General features: G+C 42.8%; 1 protein-coding gene and 1 long non-coding RNA gene across 3 annotated transcripts; both read left to right on the forward strand.

Annotated features, from left to right (window-relative positions):
- The first annotated feature begins 1,952 nt into the window (after nt 1-1,952).
- LOC135568835 (uncharacterized) lies at nt 1,953-9,481 on the forward strand. Of its 2 annotated transcripts, none has more exons than XM_065015608.1 (5): nt 1,953-2,235; nt 2,465-2,501; nt 2,633-8,132; nt 8,300-8,387; nt 8,729-9,481. In XM_065015608.1, the coding sequence occupies exon 3, from the start codon at nt 4,429-4,431 to the stop codon at nt 5,764-5,766; it is 1,338 nt and encodes a 445-aa protein (XP_064871680.1). In that variant the 5' UTR covers nt 1,953-2,235; nt 2,465-2,501; nt 2,633-4,428; the 3' UTR covers nt 5,767-8,132; nt 8,300-8,387; nt 8,729-9,481. Both variants share the same exon structure in this region, with proteins under 2 accessions (XP_064871680.1, XP_064871681.1).
- Nucleotides 9,482-15,187: 5,706 nt separating this feature from the next.
- LOC135568836 (uncharacterized) lies at nt 15,188-16,075 on the forward strand. Its single transcript, XR_010462746.1, has 3 exons — nt 15,188-15,387; nt 15,656-15,731; nt 15,962-16,075. It is a non-coding gene; the product is annotated as an uncharacterized LOC135568836 (long non-coding RNA).
- The last annotated feature ends 2,562 nt before the right edge of the window (nt 16,076-18,637 follow it).

Genomic DNA, 18,637 nt, shown 5'->3' on the forward strand with positions numbered 1-18,637 from the left:
TGCTGAGTATAAAGATTATTAAACTAGATTCAGTGGGCTTGTCATTCACAGTACTGATGAAAAATCAAGTATATTTGATCTAAATGTGGATATACGAGGACATCTAGTGGTCACCGGATTTTTAAAAATCCATGCAAAGCTATCTTTGTACTAGCATGCGATGCCATATATTTGACGCAGGTATTTATTATTCAACAAGGATAGTCATTGACCCTGACAAAATATAATTGTATGAGCTATGCCTCTGTGTACCGGCGTTGTTGCACCCCTCTACTATCTGGCTTGGTGGAGCGATCTCGTTCTGCATGCCTGCTTCACTTATATTCAATGTGTCGTCATGCATTTGTGCATGCACGCTCTTAACGGTCATATCCGTCTTTCTAGCTAACTCATCAACCAGTATTTTATTCGCTTTTTCTGCACGATAGCACTTATTAAAGCCTTGAAACTCATGGGGACCTCAGTGCTACCACGGGTCATCGAGCTAGCCCTTATTTGGCAGCAGGGTTGCATCGGTTTCCACTGGATGTGACAGCTTGTTAGGCTGGCTAGCTAGGTAGCTAATTCGCTAACGCGAACTGTTTATCACGTAGCAGCCTATGCTGACTAGCATCGCTAGCAACTAGCTAACATGGATCAAGTCTAGTCGTGGGTCCACAAAATCAAACAAATGGTACTGAACTGATGACAAAATCATGTTTCGAAATTTTAGTAGCTATTTATGTTTTTTGTTGTTGTTGCTTAATGACATTGCGAATATCATAATTTTTGTCATTGAACTAGCTACCGGTATGTAATTTAATCCGGTTTCGGAAAGAGAAAAGTATTAATCGCAAATTCCAGCACTAACGGATACCGGGAAATAGAAATAAGACACCCGGTCACGAATGCGGAGCCACGCCCTAAAATAACATGTGACCACAAGGCGTTTGTGACCCATTCATGCGTTCCAACTTTGTCATAATTGTCTGTAGGTTCTAAATTGCTTATGAGCTTGGCTTCCCTTCAGAAAGTAGCTGATTCTTGTACTCTACAGCTGTATTTTCCTACAGTCACTAATAATACTAGCAACAAAACAGATTTCATTCCTTAAAATGATATTGCCAGATGGAAGAAAATAATAAGGTAGGCCTAAACTGTAACAAGATATACCTTAAAGACTGCTTGTGTTTAATCCTGAATCCAGTTGCCCCTCTTGTACTGGGATAAAACAATAGGCAAGCCATGAACCTTATGGAGGAGTGCATGTGTTTTGCAGACACCTGGGTTCTAAACTGGCTGAGGTAAACATTTTAGGAAAGCCTGGGTTTTTAAATCGCGGTGAAAGCAGATATGACAAGGTTTGTCAATGTCATGTTGCCCTTCTATTTAGATGAAACTAGCGAAAAGGATCATTTTGCTTCTCTTAATCCACATTTTCTAGCAAAAAAATATGTTCATGCTTTAGGGCTGGTGGGCTGCATATATATTGGTAAAATATAAAGTGTGTGTAGGGGGGCTTTATAATGGGGTATAGGCCTAACTGACTACTAACCAATGATGTCATTTGTATTGTGAAATTATTATTGAGAGATCTCTTTATAACTAAATATATTCAAACCTTGTTAAAAATATTTGAATTTGTACCTTTGAAAAATGTCAATTTTCAACATTATAGTCACTTTGAAAAAAATGAAGACAGTGGTTAGATTCTGCCCCATCCAGGGACTGCTCCCTGATTAGTTTAATATTCTGACTACTACCAATATGCTATTGTGAGAATTATTATTGAGAGATCTCTTTATAACAAAATATATTCAGTGTTAATATCGAAGTCATTCTAAGGGGTAGGTTTTACAAAGCAAATGAGTGAGTGAGTCTTTGACATGAAGACAGTGGTTAGATTCTGCCATTGGGACTGCTCTGATGTTTCCATTCTCTCCTGGTTATGACCATAGAGCCTGATGCTATCATTGGCAATGTTGACGTACCACAACCATCTCTGTTGTGTTGCAGTTGTTTAATTGGCCCAACGTTGCCAATGCTCCTCCATTCTTTAACAGTTAATAATTATTTCAGTATGATATTTGTTGTATATTAAGTTAGATTATTTGCAATATAATTACATTTCTACCAGGAGCAGAGCAATTCTACCAGGAGCAGAGCAACCTCAGTGATGGAAACCACAGAAGAGGGGGAGCTCAACAATGTAGAACATCTGACACTTATGGACTTCCTTCAAAACCTAACTGAGAAGTATGTTCTGTTTTCTTTGGTACTATCACACCTTCAAGGAAATAGGGTCAAATTAGAAACGGATCAATCGGAAAGAAAATGTTAAGTGCTAGAAAAGTTGTCACATTGCAATTTTGCCAAAACAACTGACACAAAGCAAGTATAACTTCACGATCAGGCAAATAATGAAATAAAAACAATTCTGCCACGCATCCTGATATGACAACATTTATAACAATATTGTTTTCAGGCAATGGAGGGGGATTCAAGAGGGCATGTTTGACCCGGTAAGATCATGTTACTGACAATTTAATTAGATTACCATGAAAACTCTGCCTAATGTTTAACCTTGTTCATAAGCTTTTGAAAGACACACTATGCAACATTTTAAAACACTTCTTCTGTTTCTGGAATACAGCTGACAAAACAACAGCTTGCCGGCTTGTGTCTGAGGATTGTCCAGTTTTTATCAGACAAGCTGATGCAGATCATCATCCCAGGTCTTTACGAACTACTGGGCATCCAAGATGCTGCCTCCTCTCCATTGTCACAGAGATCTCTCACAGCGTCACTCACCAGTCTGTTAGACGATAAGACTAACACCAAGTCCCGCGTGAGATTTACTGAGGCTGGTGTACCTAAGAGGCCAGGCAGTCGAAAGTCTTACAATAGCTTTCGCATCCCGACTCCCTACCCTTCCTCCAACTGTATGGAGCAGGAAGAGGAAGAAGAGCAGGAATCACAACTTAAGTTCAAGGAGATTTACCTGACTAAGGGCAGTCTGGGCAGTGGAAGCTACCTGCCCAAGGGGGCCATGAGGTATGTTCTTAAAGGGATATTTAACAACTTCATATTCATCTCCAGCATCACCATATGTGAAAATTACACATTTCCATGCTTTGTAGTAAAAAAAAATATAGAGGGATGTAACTGTTTCCAATAGTGCTGAGAAATTAGTGCTTTTTGAGGTTGGTTTGGTTTCGATTCAAATATTTAAAAAATAATCACGGTTTTGGATTTCAATACTTTTTTAGACATTAAATGCACTATGGATTATGTGTGTTGAATGCTGTAACAACACATGATAAAACAATGAATAAAAGTCCCATGATGGTAGTGACTGTCCATTACTGTTTATGACTTATCAACCATCATTTACTTTCTCATATAAAATATTTATTTGATAACTTTATTATTTCATTCCAAGTCATCAACTCATCTCTATAGAGCTGCTGCTTATCCTGTCTGACAAAATCACTATTTTAGTAGTTCTTCTAAGTAAATAAGACCTACTTTTATGACCGCTGAACACCAACTGTCAATCACTTAGATCATGTATTTCCAGGTAGAGAATCCTCGCAACGCAACTGCTTTTTATCTCTCATGCATTCTCTCGTCTCTCCGTCTCAGTCAATGAGGTTTCCGTATCTGCTCCACACAGAGTGGACAAGCAAGTGGGCGTGCAATGGATTATGGGAATTAATTGCCATATTTTCTGTGCCAAACTATGTCGAATATTGATCTGTTGGAAACTACAACTCCCTACTACATTGCATAGTTCGTGCTTGATCTGATTTATCTCTACAGAAACTGAGCATCGAGCTCACAGAAGAAGAAAAAAATTAACTATATGGAATTCAAATAATTGAGCCGACGTCGGTTAATTAGTTGTTTAAAACCGAAAAATAACAAAAATGTTGGTTAAATGCTCAGCTCTAGATTCTAATGACATCATCAGTGTGCATCGTGTGATTTTAACCAATTATGAGTAGGCATTGCCTACTAATTGGTTGATGATGTCATAGAAAACACTTATCTTCCTCTTTCTATTTTACTACAAAACATAGAAATGCCCGTTTTTCACATATGCTGATGTTGGGGTGGTGCTGGAGATGATGAATATGAAGTTGAAACATTTAGAAATTTCCCTTTAACATTTCTTCAAACTGCCTTGTATTTATGATTGTCCTTGAAGTTATTAGAAGTTACAGTATTTGAAGTTTATAGCAATTTGGATTTTTGTAGAGGATAGATATTGCCAGGATAGATAGATATCTACAGGCCAGTTTCAATACAAATGACTTATACAAAATACATTTTATTGGGCTTTAGAAATTAAGCAGTTAGGCTGACATCACACTAAGGTTTTTTCTCAGAGAAACAGCAGCACTTTCCTCAGTGTTTTCAATGGTGCAGATGTATTTGACACACTGAATGTGCATCACAGCCTTACATATTATTTGTTTGACTTTGATGATTTCTGTTGTTTTTTTCCCAAGGACTCTAACCTCTCTGTCTGATGTGCAGAAGAAAACAACCAACTCTGAGACGCTACAAGTCCTCTTAGGTGTCTCAGAGGACACCCTCGTCACCTGTGTGCAGGACAGCCTGCAAGGTTCTCTCTCCAAACTTGCATGCATGTCCAATTCTCCATCTGGAAGTGCAGGCTCTATGATGCTAACCCCTGCTGTAATGGCAGAGTTGGCTAAAGATGTCAAGTCGGCCTTATCAGTGGTCGTTAAGAGTGCCTCCGCTAGCCAAACCTCTCTAGTGACACCGGTAAGGGGAAACTCACAGACCAAGGTGACTGAGAGCATGGTGAGAGAGCTGGCTGCTAAACTTGAAAAAGTTGACCAAGAGAGCAAGAGTCTAACAGGGCAAGTCATGACCACCATCTCTGACACAATGGTGGCTTTTGTTGACGAGAACGAACAGAATTTGCTGGAAGATCTGAAGGACAAGATCCCATTTTTGGCATCGCATGTTGGCTTCATTGAGGATCTTGATGCCCTGATAAGGAAATACGAGAGCAGCTACAATATTAGTGAATCTGGTTCCTCCTGCACGCTCACATCTAAGAGCATCCAAAAACTCTCCAGCCGGGAGTTTCAAACATCAGCAATACAAGCAGTGAGTGGAGTTCTTGCCAAAAAAGTCAGTAGTTTGAGCTTTCCTAGTTCAGTCGTTCAGTCTGAGTTAACAGGTGCTGTATCAGGTCAAACATTGTCTGGCATTGTAAAGACAGAGTCAATTCACCCAGTGGGCTCAGCAGCGTCAGTAGTTGTTAAGACTTTCGTGTCAGATATGAAGTCATTGGCTGAATCTGAAGAGAGTCCCCAACAGAAGAGTGCCTGGTCTGCTGCTGTTCACATTTACCACAGCATCCAAAACAACTTGAAAGATTATTTCGGCAAGCTTCAGCGATGTGCCTTAAAGAGCATTGTCACATCTGATGATAACATCACAAATGCTGAGTTTAAGGAGACAATTCCACTTCCTTGCTTAGACATGAAATATAGGCCCAGTAAGAGTGAGCCTCAGTTGCCAGAGTCCACTGGTGCAGTTACTTTACAAAGAGGCCTAAGTGAGAGCTCAAAACTTCTTTGGGCAAAAACTGAGTCAGAAGAAAGCAAGCTCCTTCTGACAACTTGCACCAAAGAAGTCATCTCAGAGCTTCTGGTCTTGTACAACACTGAGATGTCAAAGGAGGACCCCCTGTACACTGTTGGAGAAAAAGGATCAGGCTTCTCTTTGAGAGAGAGAAATTTGTAGAGGGTGTTCTGGCTCAGCTTGGGGATATCTCCCATTCCAGGTCCTCATCACCAATAGTATGTGAGTTCCCCTGTCAAATTGAGGACAGCAGAAGTAAGGCCACAGCTTCTTTGACCAGTCTGTTAGATTGCATGAAAAAACTCTCAAGTGAGGAATTTAAGAGAAATGCCACTCAAGCAGTGAGTGAGTTCCTAGTTAAAAAGTCCACCAGTAGCTTAACTAGTGCACAGCCTGCTTATTCTGTAGCATCCAGGTCTTGTTCCATTCAAAACCAGAACACATGGTCAAAGGATATTTGTGCGGATTCTGCTGCCTTTGGCATCATTGAAACATTTGTGGAAGACCTGCAGAGCTCGGCGCAACCTGCAGAAGTAGAGGAGAGAGAACCTGACCTCCAGGAAAATGCACAAAAGCTACAGAGCAGGATCTGGTCTGCTACCACTAGTTTATATAACAATATTAAGAAGACATTAAAGGACTTCATCATTCACCAGCGGAGGTCAGACATGCTGAGCAGAATGTCTAGTCATACACCCACAGAGGACTCTGGACATCTTGGGACTAAGGAGCACATTTGTTTGGCAAGCCAGGACTTGAGGCAAGCTAGTAAGAGTGTGCCTCACTTGCACAGATTGAACCTTGAAGTGACTCTACACAGGGGTGTCAGCGAGAGTTCAAAACTTCTCTGGACTGAAACAGACGAGGGTCTACTGATCAATAGTACCAAAGAGGTCATTTCAACAATCTTGACCTCATGCGAGGATCAGACATCAAATGCACCTTGCTTCTCCACAGTAGGAAAGAAAATATCTGATATGTCCCTTGAGGTCAACATGTTGGTAGGTGGTGTTCTGTCTCAGCTGAAGGACATCTCCTTGTCAAGGTCCCCAACACCATGTGAAGACATGTTTGAACGTCTCCAAGGTTCTACTGAGCGAACCTCTCCAGTAAGTCTAGATTGCAGCACGGCTGCCTCCAAAGGCATTGCATCTTCCCACAGTCTTTCAACAAAGAGCCTCCAAAAACTCTCTAGTCATGAGTTCCAAACCAAAGCTGAGAAAGGAGTGAGTGAGGTCATCTCTAGATCATTTAACATTGTGGAGGAAGGCACAACAGATAAGTGCCTCCAGTCTGTATCTACATCCACCACATCTACTGATATTATACAAACCACGGTGAAAGACCAGCAGGAGCTCCCCCAGACCACCCAATCATCTGACATGGTATCTGGAACCTCCCTGCTCACCACTGGACAGGTTTCTGAGAAAAGGATCCGGTCTGTTGCTCGTAACATCTACTACAGTCTGCAAAGCAAGATTACGGAGTTTCTCAGAAAAGATCTTCAAAGATCAGACACAACACTTGGTTCAATCCAAATCTTTACATATCAAAGCAGTCCTGCATCACAAAGAGCAAGTCTCGGCCATCTTGAGGTCAACCAGAGCAGTGTTACACCTGGTGGAAACGATGCCTGTGTGGACATTCCGCACAAATTACTATCTAAAACCACTGAGCTCTCGGGATCCATGCTGGAGGATATTGGCACGATCCGTTGTAGGAGTGCTGACAGCCAAAATACAAGAAATACCTCTTCTTCACACTCCTCCATCTCTCTAACACCTACTTCAAAATTAAGGCAGTCGAAATGGCACTTTGCCTTACCCGGGACTCCCATCCCCACTGAGTTTCCTGCTCAGATTGACTTTCCCATTGTTAGAAACACAATCATTGAGGACTTCTTTCACACAGAGGACTTACTTCCTGTAACCTTTGTGGACAAAGTCAGGCAAGCTGCTGGGGTGGTAGTGGACATTATGGTGGAAAGTGTTGAGAACACACAGGAAGATGGACAGGGTGCTTCTCATCTTGACGACCTCCGATCTGCTGTTAGGAAATTGAGAAAAATCATTTCCACTTGGACCATCCACATTTTCAGCCATGAATTGGTGGATAAAGTTATAGCCCTTCAGGACAGCCACAGCACTCCACAGGTCTTAACATTGGAAGCAGCCAAAAGTGCTTCAGACTCTATTCTTTCAAGGCTGAAATGGGGAAAGGAACAATGCGCCATATCCAAGGAGCTCTCCTCTCAGCTTCTCCAGATATTTGCTGAAGAGACAGTGAAGTGCTTCCTGAGACAGTGGTCAGATGAGTATGAAAACATAAACTTTGATGTTTCAGTCCAGAACGAACCAAAGACTTCTACTTGCATGGTCATTCTTCAAATGATCACCAAAGCCACTGCTAAATGTTATTTTGAGTCCACTACCAGCGTGGCCACCAGTGACATTGTAAAAGGCGTGTTTGATTTGGAAAGGGATACCATCAGCAGTACTGGAGAGCAGGTCCTCACCTTTAACACAAAGGTATAGTACACATACATCTTTCATGAATAACACTGCTGTTGACCTTTTGTGAGATATATGATTATTTGTGTCATGGCATTGCACTGCTTCTTTGCAATTGATATGCTGTACTTTAAGATATCGAAAAAAATTCAGTTTGTTTTAATGTGCCTTTTCCCACCAACCAGGGTTCCAAGAAAGTTAGTAAGAACCTCTGTCCTCAAGAGTCTCTGGAGTACCAGCCTCAGAACATTTCCCCTACTGTGTACTTTACAGGTAAGCCCTGCTGCTGTTTAGGCTGCTGCTCAGTCAAGACTGAGACATTATCCCTTTACCATTCCACTAATTCATTTGGAAAGACATTGTACTCCTCTGAGTTGTTACCTATGACATACTGTACTGTGGGCTGGGTGGTAGCCTAGTGGGTTAAGAGTTTGGGCCAGTAACCGACAGGTTGCTGGTTCAGAATCCCTGAGTCCACGAGGCAAAATCTGTCAATGTGCTCTTGAGCAAGGCACTTAATCCTAATTGCTCCTTGTAAGTCTCTCTAGATAAGAGTTTCTGATAAATGAGTAAAAATGTAAATTGATGGCATGCTGGATGGTCTTTCGTTGCAGAGACGATGACAACATCTCATGGCTCCTTTTCTCCAGAGGGAATTTATGATATCGCATCGTCCTTACCACTTGAAGAGAAGAGTCGCAAACCCTCCCTTTTCACTAGATTGTCTAGATCCATCACGAAAGGCTTTCTCAGCCCATTCAAATCTTCAAGGAAAACCAAATTATTTAAATAAATTCCTCATCATAACAACAAGAGCATTCATTTGTTCAGATGAAAATCTAATCGTATTGGTCACATACGCCGAAAACAACTGTGAGAGGCTTTATTACGAGCACATTCCCAACAATGCAGAGTTAAAAAAGTAAGAAAATATTTTCTAAATAGTAACACAATAACAATAACGAGGCTATATACAAGGAGTACCAGTACCGAGTCAATGTGCATGGGTGCGAGGCAGTCGAGGTAATACAGTATGTACATGTAGGTAAGGGTAAAAGTGACTAGGCAGTCAGGATAGATAATAAACACAGTAGCAGCAGCTGGTGTGAAAGTCGGTCAGTGTCACAGTGAATGTGTGGGTAGAGTGTAGTGAGTGTGCATCGAGCCAATTCAAGAGAGTCAGTGGAAAACAATTAGAAAAATACATCAATAACAAAGGGGGTCAATGCAAATAGTGCAGGTGGCCATTTAATTAACGTTCATCAGTCTTGGGGGTAGAAGCTGTTCAGCAGTCTTATGGCTTGGGGGTAGAAGCTGTTCAGCAGTCTAATGACTTGGGGGTAGAAGCTGTTCAGCAGTCTAATGACTTGGGGGTAGAAGCTGTTCAGCAGTCTAATGACTAATGACTTGGGGGTAGAAGCTGTTCAGCAGTCTAATGACTTGGGGGTAGAAGCTGTTCAGCAGTCTAATGACTTGGGGGTAGAAGCTGTTCAGCAGTCTAATGACTTGGGGGTAGAAGCTGTTCAGCAGTCTAATGACTTGGGGGTAGAAGCTGTTCAGCAGTCTAATGACAGTGTTCAGCAGTCTAATGACTTGGGGGTAGAAGCTGTTCAGCAGTCTAATGGCTTTGGGGTGGAAGCTGTTCAGCAGTCTAATGGCTTGGGGGTGGAAGCTGTTCAGCAGTCTTATGGCTTGGGGGTAGAAGCTGTTAAGGAGCCTTTTGTCCCAGACTTGGTGCTCTCGTATCGCTTGCCGTGTGGTAGCAGAGTGAACAGTCTATGACTTGGGTGGTTGGAGCCTTTTGCCAATCATTTACATATCACTTATTTTATTTTATGTCATATTGTAAACGTATGTATCTGTTTTGCTGAAAATATGATTTAGAAAACAATGAATGTCTACAAGTGCTTCATAAAACAGTTATTTAGTTTTTGTATTTTCAATCAAATATCAACATAAGTGAAATGAAAGACGGATTTCATTTTCAGTGAATAATTGTCTTGTCCACTCAACTTTATCCTATCCTAGGTATTCCTTAAAGAGGTGGGGTTTCAGGTGTCTCCGGAAGGTGGTGATTGACTCCGCTGTCCTGGCGTCGTGAGGGAGTTTGTTCCACCATTGGGGGCCAGAGCAGCGAACAGTTTTGACTGGGCTGAGCGGGAACTGTACTTCCTCAGTGGTAGGGAGGCGAGCAGGCCAGAGGTGGATGAACGCAGTGCCCTTGTTTGGGTGTAGGGCCTGATCAGAGCCTGGAGGTACTGAGGTGCCGTTCCCCTCACAGCTCCGTAGGCAAGCACCATGGTCTTGTAGCGGATGCGAGCTTCAACTGGAAGCCAGTGGAGAGAGCGGAGGAGCGGGGTGACGTGAGAGAACTTGGGAAGGTTGAACACCAGACGGGCTGCGGCGTTCTGGATGAGTTGTAGGGGTTTAATGGCACAGGCAGGGAGCCCAGCCAACAGCGAGTTGCAGTAATCCAGACGGGAGATGACGAGTGCCTGGATTAGGACCTGCGCCGCTTCCTGTGTGAGGCAGGGTCGTACTCTGCGGATGTTGTAGAGCATGAACCTACAGGAACGGGCCACCGCCTTGATGTTAGTTGAGAACGACAGGGTGTTGTCCAGGATCACGCCAAGGTTCTTAGCGCTCTGGGAGGAGGACACAATGGAGTTGTCAACCGTGATGGCGAGATCATGGAACGGGCAGTCCTTCCCCGGGAGGAAGAGCAGCTCCGTCTTGCCGAGGTTCAGCTTGAGGTGGTGATCCGTCATCCACACTGATATGTCTGCCAGACATGCAGAGATGCGATTCGCCACCTGGTCATCAGAAGGGGGAAAGGAGAAGATTAATTGTGTGTCGTCTGCATAGCAATGATAGGAGAGACCATGTGAGGTTATGACAGAGCCAAGTGACTTGGTGTATAGCGAGAATAGGAGAGGGCCTAGAACAGAGCCCTGGGGGACACCAGTGGTGAGAGCACGTGGTGTGGAGACGGATTCTCGCCACGCCACCTGGGTAGGAGCGACCTGTCAGGTAGGACGCAATCCAAGCGTGGGCCGCGCCGGAGATGCCCAACTCGGAGAGGGTGGAGAGGAGGATCTGATGGTTCACAGTATCGAAGGCAGCCGATAGGTCTAGAAGGATGAGAGCAGAGGAGAGAGAGTTAGCTTTAGCAGTGCGGAGCGCCTCCGTGATACAGAGAAGAGCAGTCTCAGTTGAATGACTAGTCTTGAAACCTGACTGATTTGGATCAAGAAGGTCATTCTGAGAGAGATAGCGGGAGAGCTGGCCAAGGACGGACGTTCAAGAGTTTTGGAGAGAAAAGAAAGAAGGGATTCAAGGAGGAGGGGTAGGTTCAGGAGGAAGAGGAGAAGGTTGCAAAGAGCTTCCTAGGGTTAGAAGGCAGATGCTTGGAATTTAGAGTGGTAGAAAGTGGCTTTAGCAGCAGAGAGATCTGAGAGAGGAAAATGTAGAGAGGAGAAGGTTGGAGTTCCTAGAAAGGATGTCAGGTCCGCAGGGAGAAGAGGAAAATGTAGAGAGGAGGGAGTTTTCCTCCATTTCCGCTCGGCTGCCCGGAGCCCTGTTCTGTGAGCTCGCAATGAGTCGTCGAGCCACGGAGCGGGAGGGGAGGACCGAGCCGGCCTGGAGGATAGGGGACATAGAGAGTCAAAGGATGCAGAAAGGGAGGAGAGGAGGGTTGAGGAGGCAGAATCAGGAGATAGGTTGGAGAAGGTTTGAGCAGAGGGAAGAGATGATAGGATGGAAGAGGAGAGAGTAGCGGGGGAGAGAGAGAGCGAAGGTTGGGACGGCGCGATACCATCCGAGTAGGGGCAGTGTGGGAAGTGTTGGATGAGAGCGAGAGGGAAAAGGATACAAGGTAGTGGTCGGAGACTTGGAGGGGAGTTGCAATGAGGTTAGTGGAAGAACAGCATCTAGTAAAGATGAGGTCGAGCGTATTTCCTGCCTTGTGAGTAGGGGGAAGGTGAGAGGGTGAGGTCAAAAGAGGAGAGGAGTGGAAAGAAGGAGGCAGAGAGGAATGAGTCAAAGGTAGACGTGGGGAGGTTAAAGTCGCCCAGAACTGTGAGAGGTGAGCCGTCCTCAGGAAAGGAGCTTATCAAGGCATCAAGCTCATTGATGAACTCTCCGAGGGAACCTGGAGGGCGATAAATGATAAGGATGTTAAGCTTGAAAGGGCTGGTAACTGTGACAGCATGGAATTCAAAGGAGGCGATAGACAGATGGGTAAGGGGAGAAAGAGAGAATGACCACTTGGGAGAGATGAGGATCCCGGTGCCACCACCCCGCTGACCAGAAGCTCTCGGGGTGTGCGAGAACACGTGGGCAGACGAAGAGAGAGCAGTAGGAGTAGCAGTGTTGTCTGTGGTGATCCATGTTTCCGTCAGTGCCAAGAAGTCGAGGGACTGGAGGGAGGCATAGGCTGAGATGAACTCTGCCTTGTTGGCCGCAGATCGGCAGTTCCAGAGGCTACCGGAGACCTGGAACTCCACGTGGGTCGTGCGCGCTGGGACCACCAGATTAGGGTGGCCGCGGCCACGCGGTGTGGAGCGTTTGTATGGTCTGTGCAGAGAGGAGAGAACAGGGATAGACAGACACATAGTTGACAGGCTACACAAGAGGCTACGCTAATGCAAAGGAGATTGGAATGACAAGTGGACTACACGTCTCGAGTGTTCAGAAAGTTAAGCTTACGTAGCAAGAATCTTATTGACTAAAATGATTAAAATGATACAGTACTGCTGAAGTAGGCTAGCTGGCAGAGGCTGCGTTGTTGACTATGTAGGCTAGCTGGCAGTGTCTGCGTTGTTGACACTACACTAATCAAGTCGTTCCGTTGAGTGTAATAGTTTGTAATAGTTTGTAATAGTTAATGACAGCGATTCAATGACATCATTAGATCACCTCCAAGAAGCATCTTCAACGTTCACCTGACAACCCATTGGATAAGACACAAACACTAACCAAGTGTTTCTTACCTGTCAAGAAGGTTGAGATCAGAATATAAGGTCCATAAACAAACTGAAAATGGCATACTGAAGATGGAGTCAAAAGGAACTCAGCCTTTCACCCTTTTCATAGCAATGGAATATGTGACACGGTTCGTTATAGTTCATGTTTTCTACAAAAAATGATAAAGGCAGATTCGATTATCCAGTTTTTAAAAAAGTTTTAAAAATTAATCGACAGAACTACCGTCCTTGGGTGTTCCTGAGCTCACAGTAAAAGGTTAAACTAGACATGTTATTGTGAGTTCTGGAGGCAGCAGATGCTGTTGGTGGTCGATCAAGGGCACTTCCTGTCTACGCACTGCTTCCCGCCCTCTTCGTACTCCTGTTTTGAGATCCACATTTGCTGGAAAGTTCCCTAAGACAACTAAGACAACTCCCTAGCTACATTTCGACTTAATGTTCAATATTACTAGTGGCACTCTGTCCTTACGAACAGTAAATCATTGGGTCTGACTCTTTTGATTTAATGCAATTTCATCATCGATAGTGAAACAACCACCACATAATCGTCAACTCCCCCCTACAAAACATGAATTTATTTGTGGTTTATCCTCTAGCTATTTGGTAATAGGTGTGATCCTGACTTGGAATTGGTATTAGGTGTGATCCTGACTTGGAATGGCCATTAAGTTACACATTGTTTTAGGTCCAGTTAGTTTGGAAGTTGTGGTAAATGGGGGAGTGTGAGCGCGTGTCATGAGATGCTGCAGGTGTTGATATGGGGATGGATAGGCTACCACTGCCTTTAATTACTACGCTCTGCCTGCACCTACCTCAACTGGTACTCTGCTGCCTCGCTGTGGTGAGAGCACTAACACACTGAACATGATGGACAAGGATGCTCCATATAGCCATCCATCACTGTCCAGGCACAGCCTGGGTGTATGTAATAGAAATATGACCAGATATGGTTTGATATCTCTTCTGAAACTGTGGTGGGGTTATTGAGTTCAGGGTTGTGTAATGGTTGCTTCCATGTCAGTCCTCAAAGATGAAATTGCATAGAATCGAATGAATCACATCCAATGATTTCCCGTTTTGGATATTGTTTTGAAAATGATTCTCCATAGCTGCCATACCTTTGATGTCATAAACTGTTACAGAATTCCCCTTCCTTATTATAAACTCTGATTAAAACTATGGAGTTCATTGACCTACAACACATGTGTGTGTATTTGCCCTTAAAATGATATTGCTAGATGGAAGAAAATAATAAGATAGGCCTAAACTGTAATAAGATGTACTTGAAAGATACTATAAATAGCAGGAGACATACCTGGGTTCTAGACTGGTATTTAGGGCAAGCATTTTAGGATTATACATATGGTTAGTGTCAACTTCTACTTACACGTTAAAGCTCAGCCATGTTGCTACATGTTTACTCATTGACTTCAAGTAGAGCATTGTTTGTGAATCTGAATAAAAGCCTAATAAAAGTGTATCGCCCCCAGCTTGGGCAGCACTGCTACACTGCTTTTTTGGGCTAAAGGTGTTTGTGACACGTGCATGTGTTCCAATGATGTCATAATTGTTTGTAGGTTCTATGTTGCCTATCAACTTGGCTGTCCTTCAGAAAGTAGATAATACTTGTATTTTCAAACGATTAATAAAAATACTCACAACAAAACAAACTAAATAGATTTAATCCATTAATATGATATTGCCAGATGGAAGAAAATAACAAGGTAGGCCTAAACTGTAATAAGATATATCTTATAGACTGCTTCAGTGCATTTGGAAAGTATTCAGACCCCTTGACTTTTTACACATTTCATTTTTTACGTTACAGCCTTATTCTAAAATGGATTACATACAACATTTTCCTCATCAATCTACACACAATATCCTATAATGACAAAGCAAAAACAGTTTAGACATTTTTGCAATTTAAAACGGAAAAAAAACAGAAATACCTTATTTACATAATTATTCAAACCCTTTGCTATGAGACTCGAAATTGAGCACCGGTGCATCCTGTTTCCCTTGATCATCCTTGAGGTATTTCTACAACATGATTGGAGTCCACCTGTGGTAAATTTTTATTCCAGGTTATAAGGCAACAAAATAGGGAAAATGCCAAGGGGGGTGAATACTTTCGCAAGCCACTGTAAATGGTTCAGTTCACATAAACAGTCATTATTTTCAGTTTGAGAGATCATCCCGGGCTTTGCCCCGTCTGCTGTAGCTGAGATGTCCCTGGAGGACATAGAACAACAAGACTATGATGTTTCTGACACTGAGACAGTCAGGTAAGGCCACTTACACTCTGTCCAGTTAGATATTTGTGTGGAGATTAAGAGAGAGAGACTAATAAGAAAGAACTTGTTATGGGGCAGGTCAGGCGTCATTCATGGAGTCATTTGTAGGGTCAAGTCCCCAGCCGATCTATTTGAACCCCTCATTATTTGTGGCCATGTATTAACTACTAAGTGAGTCTTTGACATGAAGACAGTGGTTAGATTCTGCCATTGGGACTGCTCTGATGTTGTTTCCATTCTCTCCTGGTTATGACCATAGAGCCTTGTCCCAGTCTCTAGACCTGCCTGTCTGTGTGGTGGATGACCACCTGACCTCTGAAGCTGTCAATGAGATGGTAAGTTGACCTTGTCATTTCATATTACAACATTAATCCAATAAAATGTTATAGTGATGCTATCATTGGCAATGTTGACGTACCACAACCATCTCTGTTGTGTTTCAGTTGTTTAAATTTGTCCAACGTTGCCAATGCTCCTCCATTCTTTAACAGTTAATAATTATTTCAGTATGATATTTGTTGTATATTAAGTTTGATTATTTGCAATATAATTACATTTCTACCAGGAGCAGAGCAATTCTACCAGGAGCAGAGCAACCTCAGTGATGGAAACCACAGAAGAGGGGAAGCTCAACACTGTGGAACATCTGACACTTATGGACTTCCTTCAAAACCTAACTGAGAAGTATGTTCTGTTGTCTTTGGTACTATCACACCTTCAAGGAAATAGGATCAAATTAGAAACTGATCAATCGGGAAAAAAATGTTCATTGCTAGAAAAGTTGTCACATTGCAATTTTGCCAAAACAACTGACACAAAGCAAGTATAACTTCACGATCAGGCAAATAATTAAATAAAAACTATTCTGCCACGCATCCTAATATGACAACATTTATAACAATATTGTTTTCAGGCAATGGAGGGGGGATTCGTGAGGGCATGTTTGACCCGGTAAGATCATGTTACTGACAATTTAATCAGATTACCATGAAAACTCTGCCTAATGTTTAACCTTGTTCATAAGCTTTTGAAAGACACACTATGCAACATTTTAAAACACTTCTTCTGTTTCTGGAATACAGCTGACAAAACAACAGCTTGCCGGCTTGTGTCTGAGGATTGTCCAGTTTTTATCGGACAAGCTGATGCAGATCATCATCCCAGGTCTTTACGAACTACTGGGCATCCAAGATGCTGCCTCCTCTCCATTGTCACAGAGATCTCTCACAGCGTCACTCACCAGTCTGTTAGACGATAAGACTAACACCAAGTCCCGTGTGAGATTTACTGAGGCTGGTGTACCTAAGAGGCCAGGCAGTCGAAAGTCTTACAATAGCTTTCGCATCCCGACTCCCTACCCTTCCTCCAACTGTATGGAGCAGGAAGAGGAAGAAGAGCAGGAATCACAACATAAGTTCAAGGAGATTTACCTGACTAAGGGCAGTGGAAGCTACCTGCCCAATGGGGCCATGAGGTATGTTCTTAAAGGGAAATTTAACAACTTCATATTCATCTCCAGCATCACCATATGTGAACATTACACATTTCCATGCTTTGTAGTAAAAAAAATATAGAGGGACGTAACTGTTTCCAATAGTGCTGAGAAATTAGTGCTTTTTGAGGTTGGTTTGGTTTCGATTCAAATATTTAAAAAATAATCACGGTTTTGGATTTCAATGCAATGGATTATGGGAATTAATTGCCATATTTTCTGTGCCAAACTATGTAGAATATTGACCTGTTGGAAACTACAACTCCCTACTACACATAGTTCGTGCTTGATCTGATTTATCTCTACAGAAACTGAGCATCGAGCTCACAGAAGAAGAAAAAAATTAACTATATGGAATTCAAATAATTGAGCCGACGTCGGTCAATTAGTTGTTTAAAAACCGAAAAATAACAAAAATGTTGGTTAAATGCTCAGCTCTAGATTCTAATGACATCATCAGTGTGCATCGTGTGATTTTAACCAATTATGAGTAGGCATTGCCTACTAATTGGTTGATGATGTCATAGAAAACACTTATCTTCCTCTTTCTTTTTTACTACAAAACATAGAAATGCCCGTTTTTCACATATGCTGATGTTGGGGTGGTGCTGGAGATGATGAATATGAAGTTGAAACATTTGAAATTTGGAACATTTCTTCAAACTGCCTTGTAGATTATGATTGTCCTTTAAGTTAAATTATAGCAATTTTTTATGTAGAGGATAGATTTGCAGGATAGATAGATATCTACAGGCCAGTTTCAATACAAATGACTTATACAAAAGACATTTTATTGGGCTTTAGAAATTAAGCAGTTAGGCTGACATCACACTAAGGTTTTTTCTCAGAGAAACAGCAGCATTTTCCTCATTGTTTTCAATGATGCAGATGTATTTGACACACTGAATGTGCATCACAGCCTAACATATTATTTGTTTGACTTTGATGATTTCTGTTGTTTTTTTCCCCAAGGACTCTAACCTCTCTGTCTGATGTGCAGAGGAAAACAACCAACTCTGAGACACTACAAGTCCTCTTAGGTGTCTCAGAGGACACCCTCGTCACCTGTGTGCAGGACAGCCTGCAAGGTTCTCTCTCCAAACTTGCATGCATGTCCAATTCTCCATCTGGAAGTGCAGGCTCTCAGATGATGACCCCTGCTGTAATGGCAGAAGTGATTAAAGATGTCAAGTCGGCCTTATCAGTGGTCAGTTAAGAGTGCCTCCGCTAGCCAAACCTCTCAGTGACACCGGTAAGGGAGACTCACAGACCAAGGTGACTGAGAGCATGGTGAGAGAGCTGGCTGCTAAACTTGAAAAAGTTGACCAAGAGAGCAAGAGTCTAACAGGGCAAGTCATGACCACCATCTCTGACACAATGGTGGCTTTTGTTGACGAGAACGAACAGAATTTGCTGAAAGATCTGAAGGACAAGATCACGTTTTTGGCATCGCATGTTGGCTTCATTGACGATCTTGATGCCCTGTTAGATTGTATTAGAAAAGCTCTCAAGCTGACCAGTCTGAGATTCTCTCAAGAGGAATTCAAGAGACACCACTCAAGCAGTGAGTGAGTTCCTAGTTAAAAGGTCCAACAGTAGCTTAACTAGTGCACAGCCTGCTTATTCTGTAGCATCCAGGTCTTGTTCCGTTCAAAACCAGAGAACCTTGTCAAAGGATATTTGTGCGGATTCTCCTGCCTTTGGCATCATTGACACATTTGTGGAAGACCTGCAGAGCTTGGCGCAACC

This window comes from Oncorhynchus nerka, unplaced genomic scaffold, assembly GCF_034236695.1.
Source record: "Oncorhynchus nerka isolate Pitt River unplaced genomic scaffold, Oner_Uvic_2.0 unplaced_scaffold_257___fragment_2___debris, whole genome shotgun sequence".
Lineage (NCBI taxonomy): Eukaryota > Metazoa > Chordata > Actinopteri > Salmoniformes > Salmonidae > Oncorhynchus > Oncorhynchus nerka.